Source organism: Phyllobates terribilis, unplaced genomic scaffold (genome assembly GCF_046119375.1).
Source record: "Phyllobates terribilis strain yellow unplaced genomic scaffold, ASM4611937v1 Scaffold_235__1_contigs__length_3068650, whole genome shotgun sequence".
NCBI classification, from domain to species: domain Eukaryota; kingdom Metazoa; phylum Chordata; class Amphibia; order Anura; family Dendrobatidae; genus Phyllobates; species Phyllobates terribilis.
This window is the reverse complement of record NW_027362995.1, coordinates 2,192,706-2,207,927: the sequence shown is the minus strand read 5'-3', so window position 1 is coordinate 2,207,927 and position 15,222 is coordinate 2,192,706. Positions and strand designations below refer to the sequence as shown.

The 15,222-nt window shown below is 42.6% G+C and overlaps 1 protein-coding gene across 1 annotated transcript in view; it reads left to right on the top strand.

Annotated features, from left to right (window-relative positions):
- The first annotated feature begins 2,725 nt into the window (after positions 1 to 2,725).
- The window catches only part of LOC141215265 (uncharacterized), a 63,368-nt gene continuing 50,871 nt past the window's right edge, over positions 2,726 to 15,222 (top strand). The window contains exons 1-4 of the mRNA XM_073665589.1: positions 2,726 to 2,871; positions 3,001 to 3,180; positions 3,264 to 3,387; positions 6,072 to 7,408. Coding sequence (XP_073521690.1) covers positions 2,794 to 2,871; positions 3,001 to 3,180; positions 3,264 to 3,387; positions 6,072 to 7,408 — 1,719 coding nt within the window. The 5' untranslated portion in view covers positions 2,726 to 2,793. The remainder of the gene's footprint in view (positions 2,872 to 3,000; positions 3,181 to 3,263; positions 3,388 to 6,071; positions 7,409 to 15,222) is intronic.

Genomic DNA, 15,222 nt, shown 5'->3' with positions numbered 1-15,222 from the left:
TCTCCTCCCATTGTGAGGAGAACTCTGGGTCATCTTTACCATAAGATGGAAAAACTTTTTTTTTTCTCCCCATGTGTTTCCTTTCCCTGCTTTACCCATATTATGTGGTTTTTAGTATATTTATTCAATAATAAATGTTATTTTTAAACATATCTAGTTTGTGTCATACATGTAGGTTTTCTAGTTATAGACACTTAAACACTTAGTTACCCATTAAATTATATGCTAATCGTATATTATCTTACAATTATATTTGTGTCTGAACACTCAGCGAGACACTCAAAATGTTTTTTTTATGCAAAAAGGTGGATTACACCCAGATTTGAACCGTGGAAGACGAAAAACACAGTTCTAGTTATCTGGCCTACACCAGACTCTTTTAAGCAGATATATTTGTGTCTGAACAGTCACAGACACACTCAATTTTATCTTTTTTTTTTTGGGGGGGGGGGGGATACCAAAAGGTTAATAAGACGGGTATTTGTACAGTTTGACTGAGGAAAAAAAAAAAGGATTTTTCCTGGCCCCTGAGACCTGGGGATAAGTCTAGCAATTTGACCAGCAGGAGCACACAGGACTGTAATGCAGTGCTTGTTGGTATAAACACTGCGTCTCCTATACAGCCTGCCTGCCTGATATCTGGGATGGATATTAGTCCTGAGAAGGACTGTTTGTTTGATTTGGCAGGCTTTAGAGACCCTACACTACCTATTTTGCACTATATATCTCTCCCTAACTCAGCAGCATTGACCCTACACTGTCTGATCCCGGGCGACTGTCTGATCCTCGAGGTGACGCTGTGCGGCCAGCCAATCACTGTAATGCCCACAAACAACATGGCTGCGGCATTGCAGTGACTGTCTGGCAATCCCTGCATGTTCATTGGCTCTGTAAAGAGCACCAAACATGCTGGGCGGAGACCCGAGCTCCTGCCCGAGTAACCCGGAAATGCTTGGTGCTCGCCGAACATCCCGAGTAGTGAGATGCTCGGGTGAGTACCGAGCAGTGTCGAGCATGCTCGCTCAACACTATTATTTATATATATATATATAGGGTTATCTAGGGCTTCTGAGGGACAGCCACCGGTGAGTGGGGAGACCATTGTGATCTGTGATTTCAGTCTACTCCACTGTGTATAGGATGTCTATAGGATAATAGAGTATAGTAAAGTTGTTATGGACGTGACTTAACCAGTATTGTGCAGTGACTCTATTGTACCTATAGTGACGGATGTTTCTTGTTGCTAAAACTGTGATATTTTTTCATGTTAAACTTTTTTTTTAAACTTTTTTAAACAACTCTCATTAGTGCGATCATACAACATACAAGTCTCTGAAGGCTCCGGTGATGCACTGTACTACTGTAGTGCCGTGTATTATCACTGCCTGTCAGTGCAATAGTAACGGCCCCATACACATGAGATAAGTGTTGGCTGAACGGTCATTTGGCAGACGGTTATCTCTCCCGACTCCCCCATACACACAAATATTCCAGCTTTCCTGTGGTCTGTATGAGAGTCACCTCCAGACTCCTCTAGTGGAGGATTATCTACAGGAAGAACAAACAGATTAGCTTCTGAGATTCAGGATGCCAGATCCTTCTCTGGCCTGAGTTCATCTGTTGGGAGGTCCCCAAATACATTATATAGTCGACCAATCCCCCCAAAAAATCAGTGCTTTCATGCACCTTTAGTCTGATGTGTATGGGGTCGTTAAAAGATTATTGAATGCTGCCTCTGGCCCGGTCTAATAGACTTTTGTAAGTTGCAGGCCCAGGCACCATTATTAGGCATTTATGTATCGTTGTAACTAGGAGGCCCCATATTATCAAGAGCTTGGGGGAGGAGGGACATTCAGCAAAACTCTACCAAACCTTCTTAGATGCCATGTTTGTTTCTGTCAGCAGCAAGTGGGTAAACTGCCACCTGTGCCATCCCTGCGGTGAACATCTATGTTCTGGTGCCCAAAAGAGGTTTTTTGTTTTTCTTAAATGTTTAACGTATTAAAATTAAGAACATTTCTTTTTGCATGTTTTTTTCTTTTTACAAGAATTGTTGGTACCAATTTTCTTTTGAAGCATTTTAATATCTGCTTTTTTTCCGGTGTTTTTCTTGCAATATAGGAAAGCCTAAGGCCAGAAATAAACCCCATAATACACTATACATGGAGACTTTGGTATCTAATAATTTCTGTTCGAGGTGTTTGTGAAAACAAAAAAGGTTTTCTAAATGCTTCAAACTTCTATGTGTGAATGAGACATGAGATCTAACATGATAGAAGATTACACTCCAGGAAAGACGGGAAACATTCATATAGACGACCGGTGGTGATGTAGTCAGCGACGGACTCTGGCCAAATACGTTTCTAGAGCCGTAGTAGAAGATGAAGATTTCGTCCTCCTCATGAAGTAGTTATTTCTCATGTCACGTGTAATGAATATCTCCTGCAGTATTGCTAATGCCGATTCTAGTGTCGGTAAATGAGACGAGAATTAACAAATAAGGAAGATGAGTCTATGAGAAACGTATTCAGCTGCAGACTCCAAGGAAGAAATTGCTTGTTGTCTGTGGTCTAAAATATATAGGTTTTATTACTAGATGTAAAGAAGAAAACTACTGTAAAATAATAAATCTCCTGATATGTTTCCCTTATTGTCTTCAGTAATTGTATTATTACACAGGATTTTTATGACGTTACATCTGCTCATCATCTTCTCATTCAGGTCCCTACAATATCAGATCCTCTCAGTGAAGATCTTCTATATAAGAGAATTTTTCAGAATTACCCATCAAAGATGGATATGGACAGAGACAAGATGACGGAGAGGATATTACACCTCACCCTAGAGATCCTCTTCCGGCTTACTGGAGAGGTGAGAGATTCTGATGACGTCACATTACATCATTCTTATCTATGGAAATAACAAATGGACAGAACTGGAGAGGTGAGGACTCTGGAAATGTCTGTAGTGAGATTTATTAATGTTTATCTCCATAACCAGGATTACACAGTAGTGAAGAAGACTTCTAGTGAGCGCTGTCAGGACCCTGTGTCTGAGGGATGGAGAAGACCCCTGAGCCCAATCACAGGGCCTCCACCTCACCCCCTGATACATGAGGACATCAATGACCAGAAGATCCTAGAACTCACCTACAAGATGATTGAGCTGCTGACTGGAGAGGTGACACTGCTGGGAATGCTGGGACATTATACAGTAACACTATGAAGGGATCGGGGGAATGACGGTATCATTGTATGTGTCAGGTTCCTATAAGATGTCAGGATGTCGCAGTCTATTTTTCCATGGAGGAGTGGGAGTATTTAGAAGGACACAAAGATCTATACAAGTACGTCATGATGGAGGTTCCCCAGCCCATCATATCACCAGGTAATAGACAGGACTAAATACACACGGCCTATAATTATTAACTATATTATAAGGATTGTGATAAACTATACAGAAAAACTACTCCTGTGCCATGATATATCTCTAAGCTGTGCGTGGCTGATGGCTGTAACATACATTTATTCCCGCCTGCAGAAGATGTGTTGGCATGGCTCGAGCCCTGGTTTCATGGTTTCACTCCACGTCATGAATTCCATTATGTTTTCATCCTAAGGAATTCAGATTATTGCACAATCTCTCCTGAATACTAATACTAATACTTTCTCTGAACTCCAGTTTAGTGTTGGAGGTCTCCCCCCAAACATATTTTGTTGTTGGGGATCTAACATAGAAAAAAAATGTTTTTTTACAGGTTGTGGTGGGATCGGCCAGCCTCACTTATGTGAGACTCTAACTCCCTGGTAGTCTTTGAAAAAAGATCTCCATTGCTTTTTCCAAATGTCAGAGATCTAAATTTAAGACACCTCATCTCTGCAGTATTATAAAAAGTTCTCTTTAAATGTCTAATATTTCTTCTTGAAACTCATCTGATAGAAAATATTGGCCCTTACGATAGTTTAGATTGCTAAGAGCCACCGAGCCCCATACTCCAATTACCCCAGAGAGGTTTCACCACTAGTTACTCATTTATTACTGATGGAGACTGTTGAGTTTGATCATTTCAGTAGATGTTATTGTCTATAGTCACAGTTTTTGACTATAGTAGTTAGTGCCCAAAATACTCTGATTTAACCCCTTCCTGCAGCCAGTTTTGTGTTGTTAATCAGGCCCATTTTTCTAATCTAACATGTCATTTTATGTGGTGATAACTTTGAGATTCTTCACAAAGGATAATAGGAAACAAATGGACCTTACAAATTATTTTCCTTGAATCCTACAATCCCCTATATACGGTTGTACACTACTGTCTGGCACATGGCAGGTTAAGAAGAGAAGAAGCGACATTTAGCTATTTGAATGCAGATCTTGCTGGGATAGTTTGCAGACACAATGTATTGGGGGAACTGTTCATGGTCAATTGGCAGCTCAAAAGATGGCTACCACGACGAACAGGCTTGTCACTATCTACTCCATTTTCCAGATCCCTGGGATTGCCTTGCTCATCACTTATTTAACCCCTCGACATGGATCTGGACTTACACAGAGACCCCTAGGCTTGGGCCACGGTGTTACCTGCTGTTCTGTGGTGTGAGATGGGAAGAACAATAGTCAGGTAGTTGGGTCAGAACCAGGAGGGCACAGAAAATACAAAATCAGAAGACACAAAAGAAGACAGTAAACGGGCCGAGGTCACAACAGGAAACAAATACTCAATCCGGGAGCTGAGCACAGAGGACTGACCCAGAGGAGAACAAGGCTGGATCTGGCCGCTTCCGGCAATATGCTTCCAGCTTTAGTAGGGTGCGGTGCTTTCCAAGTGGCTGAAGTAGGGAGCGGATTACTCCAGCTGGACAGCACACACACCCATACTGCCAGACTGGATGGTACTACTGGTCACAGGCACCCGAATTCTAATGGCTGGACAGAGCCTGCGCCACCCAGAGCTTCTGGTTCCGACGTCTCCTCCATCACCAGCGCCTCCTGCAGGATGAATAAGGCGGCTCCTGGTGACAGAAGCAGATGTCGCAGGAGCAGATCCCAGAGGAGATGGGACACACCATTTGCAGAAGCCCTAATATGACAAAATGTCAGAAAACCAGAGCAGTAGAAATCCCCATAAAGTGACTTCATTTTGGAAATTATAACCCTCAGTGAATTAATCTATAAGAGTTTTGATTATTTTGACCCCACAGGCACTTTCTGAAAATTAGCACGCAGTGGATGTTGGAGAGTAAAAATTGCACATTGGCCATTTTTTTACCCAACACATAGTGCCCAGATTGTGCTCCAGGAGACACACACCATAAATTAATTGGGTTCTTCTCACTATAGTAATGCCAAATACATGTATGCCAAATGTGGTTTGGGCACACACAAGGCTCAGAAGCGAGGGGGAGATTCGACTTCGAAAGAGCGGATATTGCTGGATTGGTTTATGGAAGCCATGTTGCTTGTAAAGAGCCTTTGAGCCACTAATAATGTGGAAACCTCTGTTTTTCCACTGACAGATGATGGACCTGAGTGGGGACTTGTTTTTTGTGGGATGAGTAGAAGTTTTTATTGGTATCATTTTTGCTTACATAACATTGTTTGATGGCTGCTTCTTCCGTATTTTGGAGGCAGAATGAACAAACAGTTGAACACCACGATCCACTGGTTCATCCTATGAGGTTTTCTATTAGACTGTGAACGGTCATTCTGTCAATAACTTCCCATTTCTACAGACATTTTAAGTACAATTAACACAAGAATCCCATAGAAAAATAAATAAAGATTGCATACCACTTCTAAATCAATCTAAATTAAGAGATATATGCTCAAGTTTAAAAATCTATTTTATGAGACACAAATCTAAAAAATAGAGGAATATTTAAAATATTCCTCTATTTTTTAGATTTGTGTCTAATAAAATAGATTTTTAAACTTGAGCATTTATCTCTTCATTTTCCTGGATTAGCATGTAGCCCAGGGATGTGTTTGTTTAGACATTTTAAGAAGAAATGTTCAAAAATATAAATTTCAAGGATATTTTATTCAAAATTAATAATGTTTTTTTTTCTTGGCAGATGACTGTACCAGGAGATCAGAGGGACAAGGGGTTTTTAAATCTGACTATCTTGAGATCCCACAGGATACAATTGAAGTGAATGCCATTACTCCAGATATACCATCATCCCTTCAAAGCAAAGATCTATCATCTAATTCTATGAAACAGGTCCTGTCTTCTGATTCATTACCGACTACTAAGGAAAATCAAAATAAAATAAGCATTAAAAAACGAACTGCTCCTATAGCAAAGAAATCATTTTCACGTTCAGAAAATGGAAATAGTTTTACCCTCGAAAAGTCTATTGTTAAACATCAAAAAATACACAGAGCGGACAATAGATTTTTTTATTCCAAATGTGGAAAATGTTTTAACCAGAAATCAGTTTTTGTTAATCACCAGACTACTCACACAGGTGAGAATTCATTTTCATGTTCAGAATGTGGGAAATGTTGTAACCGGAAATCAGATCTTGTTCGTCACCAAAGAACTCACACAGGGGAGAAGCCTTTTTCATGTTCAGAATGTGGGAAATGTTTTAACCAGAAAGCGCATCTTGATAACCACCAGAAAACCCACACAGGGGAGAAGCCCTATTCATGTTCAGAATGTGGGAAATGTTTTAACCAGAAGGAACATCTTAATAAACACCAAAGAACTCACACAGGAGAGAAGCCTTTTTCATGTTCAGAATGTGGGAAATGTTTTAATCGTAAAATGATTCTTGATTGCCACAAGAGAACTCACACAGGGGAGAAGCCTTTTTCTTGTTCAGAATGTGGGAAATGTTTTAACCAAAAATCAGTTTTGATTAGGCATCAGAGAACTCACACAGGGGAGAAGCCTTTTTCATGTCCAGAATGTGGGAAATGTTTTAACCTGAAATCAGCTTTGGTTAAACACCAGAGAAGTCACACAGGGGAGAAGCCTTTTTCATGTGCAGAATGTGGGAAATGTTTTAATGTTAAATCAGTTTTGATTAGGCATCAGAGAACTCACACAGGGAAGAAGCCTTTTTCATGTTCCGAATGTGGGAAATGTTTTGATCGTAAAACGATTCTTGATTGCCACAAGAGAACCCACACAGGGGAGAAGCCTTTTTCATGTTCAGAATGTGGGAAATGTTTTAACTATAAATCAAATTTGGTTAAGCACAACAGAATTCACACAGGGGAGAAGCCTTTTTCCTGTTCAGAATGTGGGAAATGTTTTAGCCAGAAATCAGATTTGGTTATCCACCAGAGAAGCCACACAGGGGAGAAGCCTTTTGCCTGTTCCGAATGTGGAAAAAGTTTTAGCCTGAAATGGAATCTTGTTAGTCACCAAAGAACTCACACAGGGGAGAAGCCTTTTTTGTAATCTTTTTTCTTTTTAATCCAATACATTTTTGAGATTTTTTCATTAGTTTTTTTTTTGGACAAAACAAGAAACCAGTACATACAATGATGAAATAAAATAACATACCATAGGGATGACATACATGCATCTCTCCTATATATCCTTTCAGCTTGCCCATTACCGCCTGATAACTTGCAATTACTATATCTTACAATTAACATTCCATATTCTTGAAATCTCTTATATAACCATAATATTGTAATAAACATTATAATCCTATACACATATAGGTGTGCTATATTACCCATACCACATGTTAAGGAATTCCAATACACATTACAATGAAATATTAGACCTCGCCAATACCCCCCTTCCCCTATAAGTCAAATTGTCTCTCCAACAATAACCCCCTTGATGGCATTCCAGGTTTATCCAACCATAAGCCCTATATTTTCTCAAATTTATTCATTCAGTTTTGTTTTTTACATACCCCTTTTTCTAATCTGATAATATTATTTATCCTACTTTTAAGTTCACTAATTTCTGGAGGTGAGGGGTTAATCCTTTTGGATGCAATATGTTTCCTTGCTTGAAATAAAATACAGTTATATGAAAAAGTTTGGGCACCCCTATTAATCTTAAGCTTAATGTTTTATAAAAATTGGTGTTTTTGCAACAGCTATTTCAGTTTGATATATGTAATAACTGTTGGACACAGTAATGTTTCTGCCTTGAAATGAGGTTTATTGTACTAACAGAAAATGTGCAATCTGCATTCAAACAAAATTTGACAGGTGCATAAGTATGGGCACCTCACCAGAAAAGTGACATTAATATTTAGTAGATCCTCCTTTTGCAAAAATAACAGCCTCTAGTCGCTTCCTGTATCCTGGATGAAGGTATTTTTGACCATTCCTCTTTACAAAACAATTCCAGTTCAGTTAAGTTTGATGGTCGCTGAGCATGGACAGCCCTCTTCAAATGATCCCACAGATGTTCAATGATATTCTGGTCTGGGGACTGGGATGGCCATTCCAGAACATTGTAATTGTTCCTCTGCATGAATGCCTGAGTAGATTTGAAGCGGTGTTTTGGATCATTGTCTTGCTGAAAGATCCATCCCCTGCATAACTTCAACTTTGTCACTGATTCTTGAACATTATTGTCAAGAATCTGCTGATACTGAGTGGAATCCATGCGTCCCTCAACTTTAAGAAGATTCCCGGTGCCGGCATTGGCCACACAGCCCCAAAGCATGATGGAACCTCCACCAAATTTTACTGTGGGTAGCAAGTGTTTTTCTTGGAATGCTGTGTTTTTTTGCCGCCATGCATAACGCCTTTTTGTATGACCAAACAACTCAATCTTGGTTTCATCAGTCCACAGGACCTTCTTCCAAAAAGAAATTGGCTTCTCCAAATGTGCTTTTGCATACCTCAGCCGACTCTGTTTGTGGCGTGCTTGCAGAAACGGCTTCTTTCGCATCACTCTCCCATACAGCTTCTCCTTGTGCAAAGTGCATTGTATAGTTGACCGATGCACAGTGACACCATCTGCAGCAAGTTGATGCTGCAGCTCTCTGGAGGTGGTCTGAGGATTGTCCTTGACTGATCTCACCATTCTTCTTCTCTGCCTTTCTGATGTTTTTCTTGGCCTGCCACTTCTGGTCTTAACAAGAACTGTCCCTGTGTTCTTCCATTTCCTTACTATGTTCCTCACAGTGGAAACTGACAGGTTAAATCTCTGAGACAGCTTTTTGTATCCTTCCCCTGAACAACTATGTTGAATAATCTTTGTTTTCAGATCATTTGACAGTTGTTTTGAGGAGCCCATGATGCCACTCTTCAGAGGAGATTCAAACAGGAGAACAACTTGCAAGTGGCCACTTTTAAATAGCTTTTCTCATGATTGCATACACCTGGCTATGAAGTTCAAAGCTCAATGAGGTTACAAAACCAAAAAAAGTGCTTTAGTAAGTCAGTAAAAAGTAGGTAGGAGTATTTAAAACAAGAAAATGATAAGGGTGCCCATACTTATGCACCTGTCAAATTTTGTTTGAATGCAGATTGCACATTATCTGTTAGTACAATAAACCTCATTTCAAGGCAGAAACATTACTGTGTCCAACAGTTATTACATATATCAAACTGAAATAGCTGTTGCAAAAACACCAATTTTTATAAAACATTAAGCTTAAGATTAATTGGGGTGCCGAAACTTTTTCATATAACTGTATGTGAAATTGGGTTAAATTCCATATCATCCTCTAATATACCTAATAGGCATTTTTTGGGTCTGGTTGAATATCTATTTTATATACCCTCTTTATAATAGACAGAACTCCTTTCCAGTATTTGCCTATCTCCCGGCATTCCCATAGCGGATGTAATAGGCCCGCAGCATCCATGTTACATCCTGGACATTCAGCAGCAGTCCGGTATCCTATGTTACATAGGAATCTAGACGTCTTATATTTCCTGTGTATTAATATGATCTGGGGAAATCTCTGCGCCTCATATAAAGATAATTGGGGAACCAGTTCTAATACCGCTCTCCATTGATCCTCAGAAATTGGACCTATATCTCCATCCATTTTTGTCTAGTTGGAGAAGGAAATTTTTTTAAATAATTATCAAGAAGGACTCAGTAAATATCAGAAATACGACCCTTAGTATTTCCCTTCTCTAATACCAACTTAACAATAGTATTATTTTCTACCCAAAAAGGCGTCCATCTTGATTGTGCATTAAATGAATGCCGAAACTGTAGAGATTTATAGAATTGTTTATTTGTCACCCCAAATCCCCCCTTTAATTGATCAAAGCACTTAAGTATCCCTTCAGATAATATGTTTTATATCGTATATATGTTTTATATCGTATATATTCCTTTATCCTCCCAACTCCGGAATCCCTCTAATTTATAGCCCTCTGCATATTTATTATTAAACCATATAGGTGTAGATTCATTGCAGTCTCCTATTTCCATTATATCTTTACCCCTATCCCAGACCTTGTAGAGTAGAGCAAGTGTAGGGTATAGTGATTTCTTGTGTGCGAGGTCATTCAGTTCCACTATATGAATAGGAATATTCCACGGTGTCCTGAGGTAATTAACCCCTTAATACTCTTTGGGTTTGCAGCGCTTTGCCACCCACCCAAATGTTACAGTATAATATATTAGTGCATTAGGAATCGCCAATCCACCAGGTTCCTCGTCACTTTGTAGTTATTCACATTTTATCCTAGACGATTTCTTTTTCTATATAAGAGAACGAAACTTGCTATGAATTTTCTGAAAATGGGAATTATGGATCCAAATAGGGGCATTATGCAGAATGTATAAGAGTTGGGGCATCAATATAATTTTTAATAAGTTCCCTCTTCCTACAGCTGATAATGGTAATCTCCACCACGCATCGATTATCTTTTTATACTTTTCCAGAAGAAGATATAGATTCAGTGCAATGTAATCCGGAGATCTTATCGTTATACTTATACTTGGTATTAGAATTTCTCAACCGTTTGTATTCGTGTATGTTCTAATATGCTGTAATTAGGGATATCCTCAAATGGTAGAATAACCGACTTATCCCGATTAATGGACAGGCCTGACCATTCACCAAACTATCCAATAATGTTCAGAATAGGATCAATAGACGTCTGGATATCTCCTACAGTAGAAATCAGAACTTTACATACACTATATAAAAAGACACATCTGCAGGTTTTTCTCAATATCTGACATGAAATCAGAATAAATCTTTCCGGTTTTAGGTCCATTAGGATTATCATCATTTATAATATTTTCCAAATGCCAGAATAATGAGAGAGAGAGAATGCTTTATGGCATTACACATCTCTATAGGCTTTTCCCCTCCAGTATTCCTATGTCGGGGGTGATGTGCAGACGTGGGGCTCTGTCACCGCTGTAGATGTGGAGTGCAGTGATTGTGCTGCTTTCCTCAGATGACCGGACATTGCTCTGTTATTCCCAATGCTGAGATGAATGACAGAGGTCAGTGCTGGGGCAGATACTGACAGCCAATGACTGTGCAGAGGGCGGTGCTGGGGCAGATACTGACAGCCAATGAGTGTGCAGAGGGCAGTGCTGGGGCAGATACTGACAGCCAATGAGTGTGCAGAGGGCAGTGCTGGGGCAGATACTGACAGCCAATGAGTGTGCAGAGGGCGGTGCTGGGGCAGATACTGACAGCCAATGAGTGTGCAGAGGGCCGTGCTGGGGCAGATACTGACAGCCAATGAGTGCGCAGAGGTCAGTGCTGGGGCAGATACTGACAGCCAATGAGTGTGCAGAGGTCAGTGCTGGGGCAGATACTGACAGCCAATGAGTGTGCAGAGGTCAGTGCTGGGGCAGATACTGACAGCCAATGAGTGTGCAGAGGGCGGTGCTGGGGCAGATACTGACAGCCAATGAGTGTGCAGAGGGCAGTGCTGGGGCAGATACTGACAGCCAATGAGTGTGCAGAGGTCAGTGCAGTGGCAGATACTGACAGCCAATGACTGTGCAGAGGGCGGTGCTGGGGCAGATACTGACAGCCAATGAGTGTGCAGAGGTCAGTGCTGGGGCAGATACAGCCAATGAGTGTGCAGAGGTCAGTGCTGGGGCAGATACTGACAGCCAATGAGTGTGCAGAGGGCGGTGCTGGGGCAGATACTGACAGCCAATGAGTGTGCAGAGGGCGGTGCTGGGGCAGATACTGACAGCCAATGACTGTGCAGAGGTCAGTGCTGGGACAGATACTGACAGCCAATGAGTGTGCAGAGGTCAGTGCTGGGGCAGATACTGACAGCCAATGAGTGTGCAGAGGTCAGTGCTGGGGCAGATACTGACAGCTAATGAGTGTGCAGAGGTCAGTGCTGGGGCAGATACTGACAGCCAATGAGTGTGCAAAGGTCAGTGCTGGGGCAGATACTGACAGCCAATGAGTGTGCAGAGGGCGGTGCTGGGGCAGATACTAACAGCCAATGACTGTGCAGAGGTCAGTGCTGGGGCAGATACTGACAGCCAATGAGTGTGCAGAGGTCAGTGCTGGGGCAGATACTGACAGCCAATGAGTGTGCAGAGGTCAGTGTTGGGGCAGATACTGACAGCCAATGAGTGTGCAGAGGGCGGTGCTGGGGCAGATACTGACAGCCAATGAGTGTGCAGAGGGCGGTACTGGGGCAGATACTGACAGCCAATGAGTGTGCAGAGGGCGGTGCTGGGGCAGATACTGACAGCCAATGAGTGTGCAGAGGTCAGTGCTGGGGCAGATACTGACAGCCAATGAGTGTGCAGAGGGCGGTGCTGGGGCAGATACTGACAGCCAATGAGTGTGCAGAGGGCGGTGCTGGGGCAGATACTGAGAGCCAATGAGTGTGCAGAGGGCGGTGCTGGGGCAGATACTGAGAGCCAATGAGTGTGCAGAGGGCAGTGCTGGGGCAGATACTGACAGCCAATGACTGTGCAGAGGGCGGTGCTGGGGCAGATACTGACAGCCAATGAGTGTGCAGAGGGCAGTGCTGGGGCAGATACTGACAGCTAATGTGTGTGCAGAGGGCGGTGCTGGGGCAGATACTGACAGCCAATGAGTGTGCAGAGGTCAGTGCTGGGGCAGATACTGACAGCTAATGAGTGTGCAGAGGTCAGTGCTGGGGCAGATACTGACAGCCAATGAGTGTGCAGAGGTCGGTGCTGGGGCAGATACTGACAGCCAATGAGTGTGCAGAGGGTGGTGCTGGGGCAGATACTGACAGCCAATGAGTGTGCAGAGGGCGGTGCTGGGGCAGATACTGACAGCCAATGAGTGTACAGAGGTCGGTGCTGGGGCAGATACTGACAGCCAATGAGTGTGCAGAGGGTGGTGCTGGGGCAGATACTGACAGCCAATGAGTCTGCAGAGGGCGGTGCTGGGGCAGATACTGAGAGCCAATGAGTGTGCAGAGGGCGGTGCTGGGGCAGATACTGAGAGCCAATGAGTGTGCAGAGGGCGGTGCTGGGGCAGATACTGAGAGCCAATGAGTGTGCAGAGGGCAGTGCTGGGGCAGATACTGACAGCCAATGAGTGTGCAGAGGGCGGTGCTGGGGCAGATACTGACAGCCAATGAGTGTGCAGAGGTCGGTGCTGGGGCAGATACTGACAGCCAATGAGTGTGCAGAGGGCGGTGCTGGGACAGATACTGACAGCCAATGAGTGTGCAGAGGGCGGTGCTGGGGCAGATACTGACAGCCAATGAGTGTGCAGAGGGCGGTGCTGGGGCAGATACTGAGAGCCAATGAGTGTGCAGAGGGCGGTGCTGGGGCAGATACTGACAGCCAATGAGTGTGCAGAGGGCGGTGCTGGGGCAGATACTGACAGCCAATGAGTGTGCAGAGGGCGGTGCTGGGGCAGATACTGACAGCCAATGAGTGTGCAGAGGGCGGTGCTGGGGCAGATACTGACAGCCAATGACTGTGCAGAGGGCGGTGCTGGGGCAGATACTGACAGCCAATGAGTGTGCAGAGGGCGGTGCTGGGGCAGATACTGACAGCCAATGAGTGTGCAGAGGGCGGTGCTGGGACAGATACTGACAGCCAATGAGTGTGCAGAGGGCGGTGCTGGGACAGATACTGACAGCCAATGAGTGTGCAGAGGGCGGTGCTGGGGCAGATACTGACAGCCAATGAGTGTGCAGAGGGCGGTGCTGGGGCAGATACTGACAGCCAATGAGTGTGCAGAGGGCGGTGCTGGGGCAGATACTGACAGCCAATGAGTGTGCAGAGGGCGGGGCTGGACACTGAGGCCAGCTCTGGCTGTGAGGTTAGATAACACAGCACAGGGAGCTATCAAGTTTGATAGAGGCGCAGATAAACAAACTGGGTGCAGGGAATAAAGCTGTAGTGTCAGTGTTAATATACTACGTTACTGCCGTCTTCTCCTGTATCCAGAGCCGTTCTGCTCCTCTCAGTTACCTGATGTTAAATATACTTATTTTATATATATATATATATATATATATATATATATATATATATATATATAGGACTGTTTACCAGATGCGACTGTTCAAAGAATATATCACGATATTCTAATAAAAAAAGTAGCGGTTTATTCTTGGATTGTCCATTAAAAAGAATAATTGCAGCAGTTACATAAAATAGGTGAAATAATTACTAAGTGATTGATTCATGAGTGTCCATCTTTCCCTGGATCCTGACTGGTATTTCGTGTCTTTGTGAAGCACATGTCCGGATGGACCTGCGTCTGGGCCTACATCGTCAGCTGGTTTCCTCAACACGTAGATCCTCCGTCTGATGTAGTGTGAAGTAACAAACGAGAGCGCCCCCTGCCTGTGTCTCACGTGGGTTATATATGGGTTATATAGGCCCCTCATAGCATCTGTTATCTATATATGGCATTAACCATTTACCCTGAGCTAAGTATAAGAATAGCACGTCGTGTCAGTTAAACCATACCACGAGGCTGACGCAATCTATAGAATCAAAAGTATAAAATGAATACGTATATAGAATTAATTCTAAACTATATAATTAGTATTTAACTGTTCCCCCTTTTGAGGGAGACAGACATCAGTTGGAATCCTCTAAGTAGATAGGTTCATCATTAGGATAACAGCATCTTCTTTCTTTTCTTCTTCTTAGGCAATATAATTTAATGTCCATAAGAATAATAATAGTAATAATATTATCAGTATCGGATTATTGTTATATAATGATGTGAATTCATGTTATGGTAAGCCGTGACTAATATTCATATAAAATGTATAATTATACTTCCCTGAATCTAAATTAATGCAATCACTGGTCCAGTCGTCATCATCTGATGTCAT